Here is a 17949-nt window from a genome sequence, read left to right as displayed (position 1 = left end):
CCTCCCTATTTTTGCCTGGCTACTTTTTATTTATCTCCCAGATCTCAACTTCACTGTCCCTGTAAAAAGTCTTCTCTAATTCCTTCAAGGCTAGGTTAGATACCCCTCTTATACGCCTCTTTCATGGTGCACATAAAAGTCACATCACTTGATGACTGCCAATCGAATTGTCTTTCTTCCCTTCTGAAGTGTAAGCTTCATGAGGATGGGGAATGTTGGGCTTATTCACTGGTACATCCCAGACATCTAGCACAGTGCCTGGCATGTTATCTATCAAGAAACATGTCTTTTACTATATCACTGATATTTACCAAGAGCTATTCTTTGCCCGTGGGTTCTAAGCTTCTTCAGGTCAGGACCGAATCTTGTTCATGGTGCTGTACCTGGCACCTTGTGTTAAATAAGTTTGTTTCACCAATCACTTTTGGGAGCTTTATTCCACCTGAACTTATTTTAAAAATTATATGGTTGTAAATCTTAAGAGTTATATTAGACGAAACTAGGAAGTAATGTGATAAATTTAATAAATGTGCTATAATGTATACATCCAAAGGAGTACTGCCCATTCAGTATTGTCTGAAATTAAGAAGAAGGAGCCTTAAGGCACTTACTGTAGGGTTAGGTTGGCATGGCTTTGAAACCCAGCTCTCCCGCTTCTCTGAGCCTGGACTTCCTCATCAGTAAGATGAGAATATAATGCCTGCCTTGGCAAGGTTGTTGCAGAGATTAAACGTTTATGAAAAGAACTGCCGTAGTGTCTGGCACGCAGTAGTTCTGTGAATTTTAAGTTATTTTCTATTCCACCAATGCAGCCGTTACAGAAAATGTTCTTGAAATTTCTTTTTTGAAATAGTTTTTAGAGCTTTCTGTAGACCATCAGAAGATGTCAATAGGAGAAATATTTTTTCCTTTGAGGATACCTTTGATTTTTAGATACAGTTTGGTTCAGAGAGCGTGATCAACATAGTTAATACCATTTTTGATATTTAAAAAATTAAGTATGATTATAATGAGGATTTCTTTTGTAGTGTCTAAATTGGTACATATTCTGGCTTTCTCACGGGTGGCATTGGCAGCATGCATGTTCCATTAGACACGGTAAAATCCAGGGAATTAACGATCAAAAAATCTGTTGATATTGAATAGCAGGCTGATACATCAAGCAGTATTAGTAAGCTCGAGAGAGCTGAGATCTTTAATAATATACTTCATCACAAGTTTAACCATCAAAATTTTACTCCTAGCAAAAAAGAATTGAGGAAAAACACGATCCAAGGTGCTACCCATATTCTTGTATATGTTTGGGGGTCTTGTGTTTTCAGCTGGGTCCACAAGCATCAGTGTGGCTGATTCAGTAAGGAAGATGGTATCTACTAATGACCCAGAGGAGCCTGGCGCCCTCGGAGGCCTGTCCCTAGTAGGAAGAGGAGGAGGCTGGCTGGGGGAAATGGACAGGGGTGTAGAGATAGGCACTCAGCTTTTATAGCAGCATATACTTGTACAGAATAATCCATAGGATGTCTTTGTAGGAAAAGAGAGTGGAGGCACAGGTCATTCTGTCTACTAGGAAAAACACTTTGAGGCAGGTGGTTGCAGGAAGACAGTCCTGTGAGGCTGGAAGTGGTACCCCAGGCAGTGTGGAAGCTAGACTGAGGGTTAGCCGAGCCCGGGGGAATCTGGTGACAATGCTCGGCTGACTACAAGGAACCCAGTTTTATTTTATGATCTGGCCGTTACTGAGGGCTCAGTATTTCACCTCGTCATTGTGCAGAAGGGCATGAGCGTGAGGGATCAAGTCAACTATAAGGGGTGACTGACATGTTAATTATTTTAAAATATCTTACTAGTTTGTACCCTGAATTTACCTCATCTTGCATGTGTGTATATATTTTGCTGATGTTAGAATAATTCACCGGGAGCAGTTGATGGCGGGGCATGTGAAGAGAAGAGCAGAACGTGCATGTTTGTGACTCTTGGGTGGGGGAGGGGAGGGGAGCTTGTAGGACTCCCTCCGCCACAGGGTAGTAGGGAGCCGTGTCACTCAAGCAGGGGACTGAACCTGGCTGTAAAGGCGCCTTGTGGGGTAGACCTCACAAGGGATCCGTCCCCCTCAAATCTTCGTTGTAAAACCGTATGTGCTTTGAGGTACTGGTGCCATTATAATTGTAATGGGACGTTGTCATTGCCCTTAGGTTTCAGGTGGGCAGCAGAGGTACTTCCCCTTAGGGAAGAGATACTTCCACTTTCTCATAGAAGCTGACTGCTCTGTGAAATCTAGGGGTCCTCCTCCAGCCTGGCTATGGAAGAAAACTCCATAGCCTTTGACTGCAACCATGGCAGAAAGCAAAAGATTGTTTAATTTTTTTAGTTCAAACTTAAATGTCAAAATTAGATTTGAATTACTATAAAAATGCAAAATTCAAGGTCTTTGATGTTATGAAAAAGGTCTATACAGAAAATTTAAGTGAAATAACACTTTTCTCCTTTTAATTCTTTCCTATAAATTGTTTATTGGTCATGTTTTCTGGGTATTAGTTTTCTTAACTGTTGTTAACCAGGTTGAAGGTATTATCTTAGCAGTGCCAGCAACACGCATTAGAATTGACTCTTACAAGGAGAAGATTCTGGAACCCAGTAGGCAGTCAGCCATTTAAAGTGCTCTTAAGGTATAAGTGGCACAAACATTTTAGAAAGCTTTATGCTAAATAGATGAACATGTTCTGATAGAATGTTTTTGTTTTTGCAAGGCAAAATTTTGCCTCATGCCCAAATTTTCTGTTTATGATATAATTGAGTATCTGACTGTGATATAAAAAATAAGAGATTTAGATCAGCGGTCCCCAACCTTTTTGGCACCAGGGACCAGTTTCGTGGAAGACAGTTTTTCCAGGGACCGGGTGTGTGTAGGGGATGGTTTTGGGGCGATTCAAGCGCATTACACTTTATTTATTATTACATTGTAATATATAATGAAATAATTATACAACTCACCATAATGCAGAATCAGTGGGAGCCCTGAGCTTGTTTTCCTGCAACCAGATGGTCCCATCTGGGGGTGATGGGAGACAGTGACACCCGAAGTGTGTTGCTTATGTCCAGTCTACTCCGTAAGATGCAGCTTAATTGTCACTTGCCACTCACTGACAGGGTTTTGATATGAGTCTGCAAGCGGTTGATTTATTTTGGTCTCTGTGCAGTCAAACCTCTCTGCTAATGATAATCTGTATCTGCAGCCGCTCCCCAGCGCTAGCATCACCGCCTCAGCTCCACCTCAGATCATCAGGCATTAGATTCTCATAGGGGGTGAGCAACCTAGATCCCTCCCATGTGCAGTTCACAGTAGGGTTCGAGCTCCTATGAGAATCCAAGGCTGCCGCTGATCTGACAGGAGGTGGAGCTCAGGTGGTAATGCGAGCGGTGGGGAGTGGCTGTAAATACAGATGAAGCTCTGAGGTCACGCACTGCTCACCTCCTGCTGTGTGGCCTGGTTCCTAGCAGGCCACAGACTGGTACCGGTCTGTGGCCCGGGGGTTGGGGACCCCTGATTTAGATAGAACACTAGCAGAAGCAACTACATATTAAATTTATTTCTGGCAAATGACCTGAATAATTTCTACTGGATAAGAAAAATGCAGGGTATGTGCATTCATTTTCTGCTGCTGCCCTAACAAATTACCACAAACTTAGTGATCTAACACAGCACAAATTTATTATGTTATGGTTTTGTGGATTAGAGGTCCAACACAAGTCTCACTGGGCTAAAATGACCGTGTTGGCAAGGACAGCGTTCCTCTGGAGGCTCTGGGGTGAACCCATTTCCTTGCCGTCACAGCTTCTGGAGGGTACCCACACTCCTTGACTTACGGCCGCCTTCCATCTTCAAAGCCAGTGAGGTTGCATCTTTCTGACCATCCTTCCATGGTCATATTTGCTGCTGAAGTTTCTCTGTTTTTAAGGACCCTTGTGGTTTGATTGGGCCCACCTGCGTAATCCAGCATTCTCTCCCTATCTCCAGATCCTAACTTAGTCACATCTGCAAAATCCCTTTTGCCACATAAGATAACATTTTCAGGTTCTGGGATGTGGACATCCTTTTTTTGTTTTTTCTTTGGCCGAGCCACGCAGCTTGCAGGATCTTAGTTCCCCAGCCAGGGATTGAACTCAGGCCCACAGCAGTGTAAGCACTGAGTCTTAACCACTGGACTGCCAGGGAATTCTCAGATGTGGACATCTGAGAGGGAGGAGGGATTACCATGCCTCCCATAGTACGGAAACCTAACACCGGGTTTCATTCAGAGAAAGTATTTTTCAAATGTGCCCATGATTTGTTACAGGTCTTAAGAAACTTTGACTTGGGTATTTTACAGGGAAGAGTTATACATATTTCTAAAAATGACGATGATTTGCTTGGATCTGAACCTACTTATTAAAGCTAACGTTCATTCTGTTTTGTTTACTTTGATAGTGATAACCTACTAAGGAGAGCAGCCTGTCAAGAAGCTCAGGTAATGCCATTTAATATGAAACAATTAAAACCCGCCTTATCTCCACTGTGCAGAAATCTCAGGCTGTTCCAGGGGGACTTGCACAGTGCCTTGCATCAGCGCAGCTTGGCTATTTTTTCCCCACTATCGGGGTGAATCAGGCTGCCAGCCAACTCTGAATAGAACTGCAGGAAGTTAACAATCTGGTGAGGAGCAGTTCCAATGCCCACCCCTTTAGACTTGTTTACTTCTGGATTAGTCCAGAGAACACAGAACTGGACTGGTTGGCACTCTGGGAATTTGTTCATGTCTGCAGGTGTCCTTGAAGATCTGGCTAAAGCCCGAATCATCCCTAATCCGAATAACCTCCAAGGATATCAGTTCAGAACAGGTGTTACCTCTCAAAGTCAAATCTTCTTAAAACTGTCGATTCATATTTTTAAAGCCTGTCTCTTTAGCACAACTGATTCAGACCCTCTCCCATGATATTGCGCTTAAATATTCATCTATCTAGTTGTAGCTGAATTGTTAATCCTTTCAGGTTTAAGGCCACAATTTTGTTCTTCCCTCCCCTCCAAATGTGTGCGTTATACATTGCAGATTAATTTGCACGACTGAGTTGCCTTTTTGTTAACGTCATTCAGGCATACGATGTCAGAAATACCAAAAAAGAAACATGAAACTAAAAAATGACAACAGACATGATGCATTTAGTAGGAGAGGTGGGTGGCAGACCTCATGTTTGTTTTTGAAATGTTTCCGTGGATGACAATGACAATAGATACTATTAATAAATTCCTCTTTTTAGTAATTCCCTAACTGTTCTAAATTTGTGTTTCAAGAATACGATTGCTTTGTTGTTTTTATCTCTTATGGCTCTAAGTTGTTTTGGAAATCAATTCAAATAAACTTTAATATTAAATTTGAGGTGATCTTTACCCCAAGCTAATTTTCCACTAGCAACTGGAAAATCCTCTTGGGAGGGGAAGGCTTTCCCCCTTGAAGGAAGAGTGGTCATGGGGTACTCCCTTTCTTGTGCAAAGTAAATACCTCCACCTCTGTTCTGAACTCCATCTCCTCTTACTTTCCCCACTGTTCTAATTCTCCACTTCCTGACACCCATTTAGCTCCTTCCATCTGAAAAAAGGAAGCGAATTCATCCTTATAGCCCCCTCCCTCTAGTTACTTTTCCTGTCTGTGTCCTTCCCTTTTCAGTCTAAATTCTTGAAAGAATATGATTTTTTTTTTTTTTTATGGTACGTGGACCTCTCACTGTTGTGGCCTCTCCCATCGCGGAGCGCAGGCTCAGCGGCCATGGCTCACGAGCCCAGCCGCTCTGCGGCATGTGGGATCTTCCCGGATTCCCGGACCGGGGCATGAACCCGTGTCCCCTGCATCGGCAGATGGACTCTCAACCACTGCGCCACCAGGGAAGCCCGATTTTTTTTTTAATCTCACATAAACTCACCTCATTGTAGTCTCATGTAAACCTGAGACATGAGTTGCAGGTAGATAAGACTTCTAGAGGCTAAAAACCCAGGACCAGGAGGAATAATCTAGAACTGTAGATCTGGAATCTGGCAGGTTAATTAAATCATTACTGGCCAAATTCCAGAAATAGTATGGATAGAAAAAGAACAAATTACAATATTTAGAGATTTGGCAGCAAAATGTTAAGATCTAACTCAATAAGAGTGGAAACAGAGTAGTAATTATAACGTACACAGAAACTTTTTACAAAGAAATAGTATGTCTTTCTGAAGTATTCAGAAATAGAAGTTTATTTTTTTTAAAGCAAGAAATAGACAATGGTGACAAAGGATCTCCTGTGGGCTGTCAGGGAGGTGGTAGAGTTGGGGTCAGTTACTTAATAAAAATCTTGGTGTAACTTCCATTTTTCTCCTATATTTACTTTGTGCTTCTGTACTTAATTCTACCTCCTTGGCCCAGACCTACTTCCCACAACCTAAGACTCGCAATTTTGCCCTCTTTGGGGTTTTCCTATTCTCATTCCTTTTATTGACCACCTTCTCCTCCCGTTACTTCCCATTTTCACTCCTCGCATCTGGTCCTCTGGGTGTCTTAACTCTGCCTCATCATTTATTAGCTCTTTAGAGCTGATAGAGTAGAAGTTTGGAGTTAGATTCATATAAATTCTAGGCTTGTAATTTATTAACACTTTGACTGACTTAATCTTTCTGAATCTTGGCTTTCTCATCTATAAACATGGGAATATTTAATACCTCCTTGGTTTCTAAGAACTAAGAATTAATATGTGTGGAAGTGACAAGTACTAGGTGCTTAGTAAATATTAATTACATTTCTTTTCCTGTACCAGTTGATGCTACGTATCAAGGTTGCAAAGAAAGGAGGCAAATAGAGTATTAGATTTATTTTTTATGTGTATAAAGATACGAAGATTAACTGGTAACATGAAGATTCTTCATGAATAAGCTTTAGTAATAAGTTAAAAGAGAAAAAGGTTATATTCTGAAAACTGAAGACAAATTAAACTTCCCTTGTGACAGACTACGGACTTACTGGTTGTAATAAACCTAGTCATATCTTACAGAGAAAAGAAAAATTACTTACCTTTAGTAGGTGAATGAAGCAGGGCGTTTTATTACAATATAAAATTCAGCTTATTTTCATTAAATAAAGGTGCACTTTTATTGTTGTCGTTTATGGTGGGATTGTCAACATGAAATCCGGAAAGAACATTTGTTTCCCCAGGGTAGACACCGTATCTGCCAGTAGTAAATTATTTTGGAATGAAAGAATATCTGTGCTCACTAACTGAATAGAAGGACATTTACTGAAAACTTTTCTTTGTTCCTTTTTAGGTGTTTGGCAGTCAACTTATTCCTCCCAATGCACAAGTGAAGAAGGCAACCGTCTTTCTCAATCCTGCCGCTTGCAAAGGGTAGTTCAGTTTGTGACTTGTTATAGATTTGGTTTTTCTAAGGGAAAAAGAGTCACAGAATACTAGGCAGCTGGTTGGATTGTGTGGAATTGGAGCTACTAGGTTCAGTACCCTTGTAGCAATAAGATTCAATTGTAATGTAGAAATCACGGTTAATCAGATATAACTATAAAGCTAACTGATGCCTAGCTAACTGGTCTAATTGAAGTTTAATAATTATTCCAGAATTAACACTCTCAAATCAATCTTATCTGCTTGGTGGTAGCCCCCTTGGGAACAACTTCTGCTGCTGTGATGTAAATTATGAGTCCATCTCTGTTACAGGATGTTCAGAGATTGCCGAAAGCACCGTGGCCTTGTGAGGTCAGAAACATTCTTTCCCAAAGTGGTGAATGTAGAGTTAGGTCTTGGAGGTCAGTCAAGGGAGAACACTCAGTGTTCCCGACTGACGAAATGGCCCATCGGGCGGGGGCCTACAGACAGGAGTGCCGACTAATGTCCTTTGCTGTGTCACAGGAAAGTCTGTAAACTGGTCTGGTTGGCCTCGAGGGGTCATGTGAGGCAACTCTGAGAATTAAGATGTGAAGAATAGTTGGGACCTTGGTTGACAGTCACGTGTCCATGTTCATTTATTGTAACAAATGTACCACACTGGTGCAGGATATTGAAAGTGAGGGAGGTTTTTTGTGTGTGTGTGCATGTGTGTAGGGGAGCAGGGGGTATGTGAGAACTCTCTGTATTGTCCACTCATTTTTACTGTGAACCTAACAACTGCTCTAAAAAATAGTCTATTAATTTTTAAAAGTACTGTAAGCAAAATAAAAACTTTTTTTTTTACATTGCTAGTTAGGTACAACTCTCATTCAGTTGGAAAGGTAAATAAGACTTTCGGTGGCTTATAGAAGAAATCATTTAAAATTTAAAATTATTTTTTTAAAATAGTAAGAATTAAAGGGTTGAGGGGGAGAAAAAAGTGATACCTTTTATTCTATCTAACGGCCAGAACAATTCTTTTTGTCCTGACTGAGGAAAAATTAATAAGTATGTATTAGATTGGATTCTCGAAGTTCGAAGTCAAATGGCATTAAGATAATAAGAACAACAAGCAAAAGCTTAGTTGGGAGTAGCTTCTAAGTGGTGAGGTTAACATTGGAGAGAAACGCAGGGGCTCTGAAATAAGTTTCTCTAGTCATTTCTTGGGAGGTAGTGTGTGTGGCTTCACAGATGTGAGGGCTAGTCACGCCTTATTTCTTTTTAATTCAGCAGTTTAAGATATTTACCTACAGATTGTCTAAATTGGCTCCATTACTCTACCTAATTGAATCATATTTGCCCACCTCTGTTGGAGCCACTTCCCGCCCCCATAAACATACCAGTCATAAGGCCTCTTGTTCATTCCTGTTTAAAACCAACGCTGAACAAAAATATCAACAAAGGTTCTAACACAACACAATCAAAATACCCAAGATAACTAAATAGTCACTGGTGGCCTGTGGGAGAAGCTAGCAGGGAACTGGGTGTATCCTCTGTATACTCTTCTCTGCTCTGTGATACGGTCGGTGTTGCTTAACTTCTTAAATCCTCAATTTACTCATCTGTAAAGTGTGAAAACTAATAGCACATGCCTTATAAAAATTACCATGTAATTCTTTAGGATTAAATGAGGTAATGCCTATAAGGTATTCAGCATTCTTTCCATTTCATAGTTAGCACCTGATAAAAGAAATATAAGCTGCTGTTCTTGGTATTACTGACCTGTAGGCTGGGTCAGAAGGTTCTCTACTTGGCTCTCCCACCCTGGGATCTCTCCTTTTGCCTCCGTTGTTGTAACTGCTCCAGGTCCTGTTCCTCTAGAGATCTAGTAAGTTAGTAACTTGCTAATTCTCTTGAAATATATGGTAGTTTGTTTAAGCTATAATCAGTCATTTTGAGTTCCTACTTGAGATATTTGCATTTTTAAAAAATGAATAAACTTTTCTTTTAGAGAAGTTTTAGGTTCCGTTTACACTTTTACACGTAAGTGTATTTGCGTTTTTAAAGGTAGGTTCTTGTTGAAAAGTGTAATACCTTTACCTGCAGGCTAGGGTAAGGAAAGTGTTTCTTTTCTAAAGTCATGGTCCCCTTTAACAAGGTGAATCCCTGCAAGCTTCTAGGAAGCAGCCACTTTGAATCTCTCCAGCATCTTTTTTTAAAGCTTTCACTGTTTAACTGTACTATTTTTGTCATCTTGACTCTGACCTGACACATAATTTATAATTTATCATGTAGCTATTTCATTATGTAGTACTGGTTTAAAACTACATTAGAGCTTTAGGAAATAACTGTTTTGCATTAATAAATGATACATTAAGGAGTAATTATTTTGTGTGTGCGTGTGAACCTGCAAATTGCTAGAGGTATAGAAAGTTTTATTTAACTCTGGTGCTATCTCACCCTTAATTATATAATAAATAATACATTTATTACTGGTAACACTTGCTTTTCAATCTTTTATATGGAATATTGGAAGGAAAAAAAATGCCTTCACTTCCACTTTAGAGATTTTCTGTACCTGTGGCATCACAGAGATGTGATGTTCAAATGTTCAAATCTTTTTTCTTTCTTTCTTTTTTTTAATTGAAGTATAGTTGATTTACAGTCTTGTGTTAGTTTGAGGTGTACAGCAAAATGATTGTTATATATACATACATATATTTTTTTCAGATCCTTTTCCATTGTAGGTTATTATAAGTTATTGAATATAGTTCCCTATGCTATACAGTAAATTCTTATTGTTTATTTTATATATAGTAGTGTGTATCTGTTAATCCCATACTCCTACTTTATCCCTTCCCCCTTTGGTAGCCATAACTGTTTTCTATGTCTGTGAGTCTGTTTCTATTTTTAAATAAATTCATTTGTATTATTTTTTAGATTCCACATGTAAGTAATATCATATAATATTTGTCTTTCTCTTTCTGTCTTACTTCACTTAGTATGATAATCTCTAGGTCCATCCATATTGCTGCAAATGACAATATTTCATTCTTTTTATGGCTGAGTAATATTCCTTTATATATAATGTATATAATATATTCTACACACAGAAACACACACACACACACGCACTTTATCCATTCATCTGGTGATGGACACTTAGGTTGCTTCCATGTCTTGGCTATTGTAAATAGTGTTGCTATGAACACTGGGGTGCATGTATCTTTTCGAATTAGAGTTTTCATATTTTCTGGATATGTGCCCAGGAGTGGGATTGCTGGATCATATGGTACTTCTAGTTTTAGTTTTTTAAGGAACCTCCATACTGTTCTCCATAGTGGCTGTACCAATTTACATTCCTACCAACAGTGTAGGAGGGTTCCTTTTTCTCCACACCCTCTCTAGCATTTATTCTTTGTAGACTTTTTGAGGATGGCCATCCTGACTGGTGTGAGGTGATACCTCATTTTACTTCTACAAATCTTATTTGTTTTTTTAAAATTAATTAATTAACTTATTATTTATGGCTGAGTTGGGTCTTTGTTGCTGTGTGTGGGATTTCTCTAGTTGCGGCGAGCGAGGGCTACTCTTCGTTTCAGTGCGTGGGCTTCTCATTGCGGTGGCTTCTCGTGTCGTGGAGCATGGGCTTTAGGCGTGCGGGCTTCAGTAGTTGTGGCTTGCGGGCTCTAGAGCACAGGCTCAGTAGTTGTGGCGCACGGGCTTAGTTGCTCCGCGGCATGTGGGATCTTCCCAGACCAGGGCTCGAACTCGTGTCCCCTACATTGGCAGGCGGATTCTTAACCACTGCACCACCAGGGAAGCCCAAATCTTATTTCTTAAACTAACTCAGAGGAGCTTATAGATGTGTTGTAAGTGATTAATACAGCTGATTGAGACTTCTCCAGAGTTTTGCTTCTCAGAGATAGATCTAATCCACTTCCACCTGACCCTTTCTTATCAACCTAGAAATGAAAGCAACCCTGCAAGGAGAAATATTTACAGTATCACTAGCTCGCCTTTTATTGTTGGGTTAAGCCCCAGAAATGGTGATCTGGAAAGGAGAAATTTCCATTTAGCCTTTCATGTTCATTCTTACAAGCATTCAGAGCTGTAGAAGAGGAAGGATATGTTTGTTTAATTTGCTTATTACATGCTCAGGTGTGCCCTTGGTTCAAGGTATTTTTTTGGTTCTTGTAAAAATTTGCTCAAGCTTCTCAGTTTCTATTTTAATTCATAATCAGAAATCTTTTATGTTCTGTGTTCCGTTTGATAGCTATTTCTTTTTAGTTTAAAGAATGTTGAAGGTGGTTTGTGCATAACTCCGCATGTTCCTCATTCACTACCTTTGTGTCTGTTTCTAGTATAAAATATTCTTAAGAAAGTTGAAGCATGCATCACTGATAAAAAATAATAATCTTTTTGAAAGAGGACCGAGTAAATGTGGATGTAAAAGTTAGATGTTTGGTGTTGATTGTTTTGAAAGTACTAGTTTTTGTTTTGTGATGTGATAGTTGAAAATATTTGGGTAAAAGACAAGTCAACTGATAGGTATGTTTTAACGTTTATTCAACTCTGAGACTCTGCAATTGGGGACTTTTTTGCAGCTTCTGTATCCCTTGATTTCTAGTACATTCTCAGTCAACCACTGGAATGTAAATAAGTTCCATGAGGGCTTATTACATTATACCTCAGTTACATGTATTTTTGTCTGCCTTGTCCTGTTGTTTGCCCAGTTCCTAGATGTGTCTAGCACACAGTAGAGGCTCAGTAAATGCTTGTTGAGTGAATCAGACATTGTTGCCTGAGTGGAGCCATATCCAGTGCACACAGTTCCTCTAGAGGAACTAGATTGTGCTAAGCGTCCCACATGGGTAAGAGCTTATTGCATTAGACACGGGGCAAAATCTTGGAGGCCCCAGAGTGAAAGAGTCCACGTTTGCATCCAGAGAAACTCATTACTCTTCACTAGCCTTCCTGTGCTTGAACAAATAGAGGAAACGTGTTCTCTACGCTATTTCTTGTTCTCTTCTAGAGAAGGTGGTTGGGCTTGTATTTCCTCTTGAGAACTCGTGTTAAAATGTTTGTGTTTTTTTCCTTTGTCTACAGCAAAGCCAGGACTCTATTTGAAAGAAATGCTGCCCCGATTTTACACTTATCTGGCATGGATGTGACTATCGTTAAGGTGAGAACTCTACAATGTTGATTTTATCCAAGCTACCCCTCCTTGTAACATATCCTCTCCTCTTGACTTCTTAGCAGAAATCACTTATCACTTAGAAGATAAGAACAGAGAAGTCAACGTTGTGTTCTTCTTCTGATAATTAATAAGATAATATTGTTTTTTCCAACCACAGTCAGCTTTTCACTTTCAGAACAGGATTAAATGGAGCCATGAACTTGGCTCCTTTCATCTGACAGATAGGACGTGGAACTATTGTCTCTTGGAAGATGAAAGTTGTTACAGCTGTAAGAATTCTTTTTCTGACTATTAAAAAGAAATTTCAAGTTTGAGTAATTAATTTAATTTCTTGGTAGTTCCGCAGACAGGTAAACATTTTCTTTCTGGTGAGGAATTATTTCAGGTGAGGAATTTTAAGTGGTAAAGCTTTAGAATTTTTGAGATTTGGGTAAGAAGAAATGAGGACAAAAATAAATGAGAGGGAATTGTGCTATTTTAGAAGATGCCTAAAGACTCCACTTTCTTGACTTTAAGTGCTATGTGTGTGGTATGTACATAGGTGTGTGTATTTGGTGAAAATCACTGTTACCATGTTTGTAAATCTATGGTATACCAATTTTTAATATTACACACTTTCATTAAATCATAGAGATTGAACGGTCATTTAGTCCAGTTGACCATGCAATGTTGACGTTGAACTCTCTTCTCCAACTTGTCCGAGGTGTGGTCTTCTAGTTGTCTGCCTCCAGGGATGGGAGAGTGGGGAAGAAAACTGACATTTATTTCAGGACCTGTAATGCATATTGCAGACTCTACGTATGAGAGATCTGAGAATGGTTATTTAAGACCGATATTTGTTTGTTCCTGGAGTGTTTGGTTGAACTCACAAGGAGAATCATCTGGGCCTGGAGCTTTCTTTGAAGGGAAATTTTTTTGTATATTAACTTTCTTTAATGGCTGTAGAAGTACATCAGGAAGTTCTGTTTCTTCTTGAATTAATTTTAGTAAGGTAAATTTTTTAAAGGAATTTGTGAATTTCATCTAAGTTTTCAAATTAATAGGCATCAAGTTGTTCATAATATCTTCTTTTTAACTTTTAAATTTCTTTGACATCTGAAATACATAATTTTCTTGCTCAGTATTGTTTTATTGTTTATTTGTGCTTTTTTTTTTTTTTTTTTTGCCTGCCAGTCATGTGAGAGGTGCGTCAATTTAATTAATTCTTTTTGCCGAGAACCATTTCTTGGCTTGTTGATCCTTTCATTTATGTTTCTTTCATTAACTTCTGGTCTGTCTTTATTGTTTCCTTCATTCTACTTTCTTTGGCTTTTTTTTGCTGTTCTTTTTGACATTTTAACTTGGATGTTTATTTCATTAATTTTCACCCTTCTCTCCTGGTGTTTTCTTAGAAAGCTATAAACTTTACTGCTTCAGCTGTGTCCTAGTTTTGATATATAATATTTTCATTATTATTCATTTCTAAATGTTTTCTAATTTTCATCATGATTTTTGTTTGACCTATGAGTTATTTAGCATGTTTTAAAATTTTCAAATCTAAAGTTTTCCGACATCTTTTTGTTAATGGTTTCTGATTTAATTGTGTTATGGTCAAAGAATGTAGTCTATATAATTCCAGTATTTTAAGTTTATTGAGATTTGTTTTATGGCCTAGCATGTGGTTTGTTTTCATAAATGTTTTATGTAGGCCTAAAAAGAATATGTATCAGTTATTGGGTACCATGTTCCATATATGTCCATTCAGTCAAGTCTGTTAGTTGTGTGGCTCAAATCTTGCACGTCCTTACTGATTTTTTTCTTCTGTTTGAACTATAGATTATTCAGAAAGAGGTGTTAGAAATATCGCGCTAGATAGATTTGTCTATTTCTCTATGTAGTTTTATCCACTTCTGCTTTTTTATATTTTGAGACTGTCAGTAGATGCATTCACACTTCAAATTATTGCATTTTTCTTGCATGTTGACACTGTCATAGATACTCTCTTTAGCACTAATGCTGTCTTTTACTGTGGTCTATTTTTTTTAGTATTGTTAGTAACCATACTAGCTTGCTTTGATTAGTTTTTACCTGGTATAAGTTTTACTTATCTTTACTTAAGCCATTTTGTATCCTTATATTTTAATGCATCATTGGTAAAGGCATGAAAACAGGATATTTTAAAGATCCAGTGCTTTTTGTGTGTGTGCCTTTTGACTGGACCCTATAATCGATTAACATTTATTGTAATTGTTAATGTATTTAGATTTATTTCTATACCAGTTATCTATTGCTACGTAACAAACCACCTTGACAACAGTTTTTCTGCTTACAATTCTGTTGGTCAACAATCCGTGTTCAGAGCTGTTCTTGTGTTGGTCTCACCTGGGCTCCTCAGTGGCTTGTCTTTTCATGACTTGATAGCTTATTTATTTCCTTTTCTCACTGAATAATATTCCATCATGTAGATGTACAACAGTTTGTTTATCCATTTACCTATTGAAGGACATCTTGATTGCTTCCGGTTTTGCAGTTATGAATAAAGCTGCCATAAACATTTGTGTGCATGTTTTTGTGTGGACATAATTTTTCAGCTCATTTGGGTAAATACCTAGGAGTGCAGTGGCTGTATTACATGGTACGCTTAGCTTTGTAAGAAACTGGCAGACTGCTTTCCACAAGTGGCTGTACCGTTTTGCATTCCCACTAGCAATTAAGGAGATTTTCTGTTGCTCCACATCCTCATCAGTATTTGGTGATCTCAGTGTTCGCGGTTATAGCTGTTCTGATAGGAATATAGTATTTTCTCATTGTCTCAATTTGCAGTTCCCTAATGACATATAACATTGAACATTTTTTCATTGGTTTATTTTCCATCTGTATATCTTCTTCAGTGAGGTGTCTGTTCAAATCTTTGCTATTTTAATTGAGTTGTTTCTTGTTTGTTCTCTTATTGTTGAGTTTTAGAGTTCTTTGAACACAAGTTCTTTATCAGATATGTGTTTCAAAAATATTTTCTCTTGTCTTTTAAAGCTGTGTTTTCATTCTCTTAACCGTATTCTCATGGAGCAGAAGTTTTTAATTTTAAGGAAGTCCAACTTACCAGTTTTTTTCTTTTGTGGCTCTTGCTTTTGGTCATTTATCTAAAAACTCATCAACAAACCCAGGATCACCTACATCCTCTACTGTGTGATTTTCTAGAAGCTTTATAGTTTTTTATTTGACATTTAGGTCTATGATCCATTTTGAGTTAATTTTTGTGAAAGGTATAAGGTTCACGTTTTCTGCATCGGCCACTCTTTATCCTTTCTCTTTGTTGCATTTGGAATTTTCCTCTTAAGATCAGAGCCTCAAATGTGTCATCCCTATTAATGTAATCTTCTAAATTATGGTCTGTTAAATCTGTCAATATCTTTTTGAATTTTGGTTCTTTCATTCATGTACTTATTCATATTTATCAATTTTTCTTGCAAATATTTGAGTACCTACTGCAAAGTAAGCTCTGTTCTACCTGTTGAGAATACAGTCTGAACAAAACAAGTTTTCCCTCTCTGTCCTCAAAGAGCTTCCATTCAAAGTGTGAAAAGGAGGGATGCAGATAAAAAACATATACAAATAAACATGATTTGTCAGATGGTGATGAGAGCCAAGAAGAAAAATCAAGCAGGGTAAGGAGACCAAGAGTAATGGCGGTGTTAGTTTAGTTCAGGAGGCCAAGGAAGGCCAGTCTGGTAAGATGACCTTTGGAAGAGACGTGGGGGAAATGAGTGAGTCATGCTGGTAGGTTGGGGAAAGCTTCCAGGCCGAACGTACTGCACGTGCGGAGACCCTTCGGAGGAGTGTACTTGGGGCTTGAGGAAGAGTGAGAGGCAAATGTAGTTGGAGGAGAATGAGCAAAGGGAGACAGGAGAGAGGATGAGGTTGAAGAAGTCAGGAGGGGCAAGATTGTCAGGTTTGTATCATTTACGCATTCAGTCAATTACCTTTCCTCTCTGTTGTTGATAAAGTGTTGTGTAGGAAAAGGCTGAATGGAGAGCCCTAAAGAAATGCCACCAGGAATCTACCTAAAATTTGATGTCCCCCCACTGAGCATCTTGCTTTGAACGTAGACATTCAATTGGTAATCAATTCACCCAGTTGTATTCTAGTGTATTGTTCCCACTTATCTCCGCCTTGTCCCCGAGGATATTATCAAATAACTTGCCAGGTGCCTTGCTGAAGACCCAATAGAATGTCTGTCTGGATTTCCTGATCTTCTGATCTAGTAATCTGTCAAAGATGAGGATACTCTGAAATGCCTTGTTCTCGGTGAACCCATGCAGATTCCATGTGATCCCCTATTTCGGGGTGTTCACAAAGCATCCTTTTAATCAGGATCAACATATATTCTCTCTTTTTTAAAAAATATTTATTTATTTTTGGCTGCGTTTGGTCTTCATTGCTGTGTGCGGGCTTTCTCTAGTTGAGGCGAGTGGGGGCTACTCTTCGTTGCGGTGCACGGGCTTCTCTTGCTGCGGAGCACGGACTCTAGGTGTGCAGGCTTCAGTAGTTGTGGCATGTGGGCTCAGTAGTTGTGGCGCACGGACTTAGTTGCTCCGCAGCCTGTGGGATCTTGCTGGACCAGGGCTCGAACCTGTGTCCCCTGCATTGGCAGGCAGATTTCCTAACCACTGTGCCACCAGGGAAGTCCCTATATTCTTTTTAAAAAAGTGAAATATTTGGATTGATTGAGCTCAGTCACCAGAGGGCAATGATTTAATCAACCATGGGTATGTAATGAAACCGACACAAAAACTCAGAAGGACAGGGTTTGGAGAGCTTCTGGGCTGATAAACCTGTGGAGATCTGAGGAGAGGTGGTACGCCCAGAGAGGGCCTGGAGACTCCACACCGCTCCCCACACACCTTGCCCCATGTACCTCTTCATTTGTCTGTTCATCTGAATCCTTTCTAATAAACTGATAACTGTGAGACCAAAAAAAAAAAAAATATTTACAAATGTATAACTGCAAAGCCAGTCATTTCATTTTTCAGGATAAAAGTAGAACCATTCATCATAAGATTAGATGGTGTTAGTGTAGGACTGTGTTTTTCGTGTGTTGACTGTGACTTAGTGGCCCAGGTGCTTTAGCCCATCTGACATCCAAATCTTTAATTTTTGCCTATTAGTGGGTCTAGTAAAGTGTCAACAGGAGAGAGTGTTTCCTTATTTCAGTATTAGTTGCATTGCATTTGTTAAAATTCAGTGTTTGGTTTTAGAAGTGGTGGCTTAGATCATTCATTTAAGTCTACATATGTATCTGAAATGAGGTATCCTCAATACAAATGGTGAGGCTTACATACCATTTAGTCACCGTTTTGTGACTGCTTTGAGCCATACCTATATTTCTTTAT

The 17949-nt window shown here is 38.9% G+C and overlaps 1 protein-coding gene across 4 annotated transcripts in view; it reads left to right on the top strand.

The window, feature by feature from the left end:
• Positions 1–17949, top strand: part of AGK (acylglycerol kinase) — a 120844-nt gene that overhangs the window by 63945 nt on the left and 38950 nt on the right. For all 4 annotated transcript variants that reach the window (XM_024758052.1, XM_024758051.1, XM_024758053.1 and 1 more), the window contains exons 3-5: positions 4466–4505; positions 7328–7407; positions 12490–12565. In XM_024758052.1, the coding sequence (XP_024613820.1) occupies positions 4466–4505; positions 7328–7407; positions 12490–12565 (196 nt within the window). The remainder of the gene's footprint in view (positions 1–4465; positions 4506–7327; positions 7408–12489; positions 12566–17949) is intronic.

Source organism: Neophocaena asiaeorientalis, unplaced genomic scaffold (genome assembly GCF_003031525.2).
Source record: "Neophocaena asiaeorientalis asiaeorientalis breed wild unplaced genomic scaffold, Neophocaena_asiaeorientalis_V1.1 scaffold206, whole genome shotgun sequence".
Classification (NCBI taxonomy): domain Eukaryota; kingdom Metazoa; phylum Chordata; class Mammalia; order Artiodactyla; family Phocoenidae; genus Neophocaena; species Neophocaena asiaeorientalis.
The sequence above is the reverse complement of the archived record's forward strand: the minus strand, read 5'-3'. Positions and strand labels throughout refer to the sequence as shown.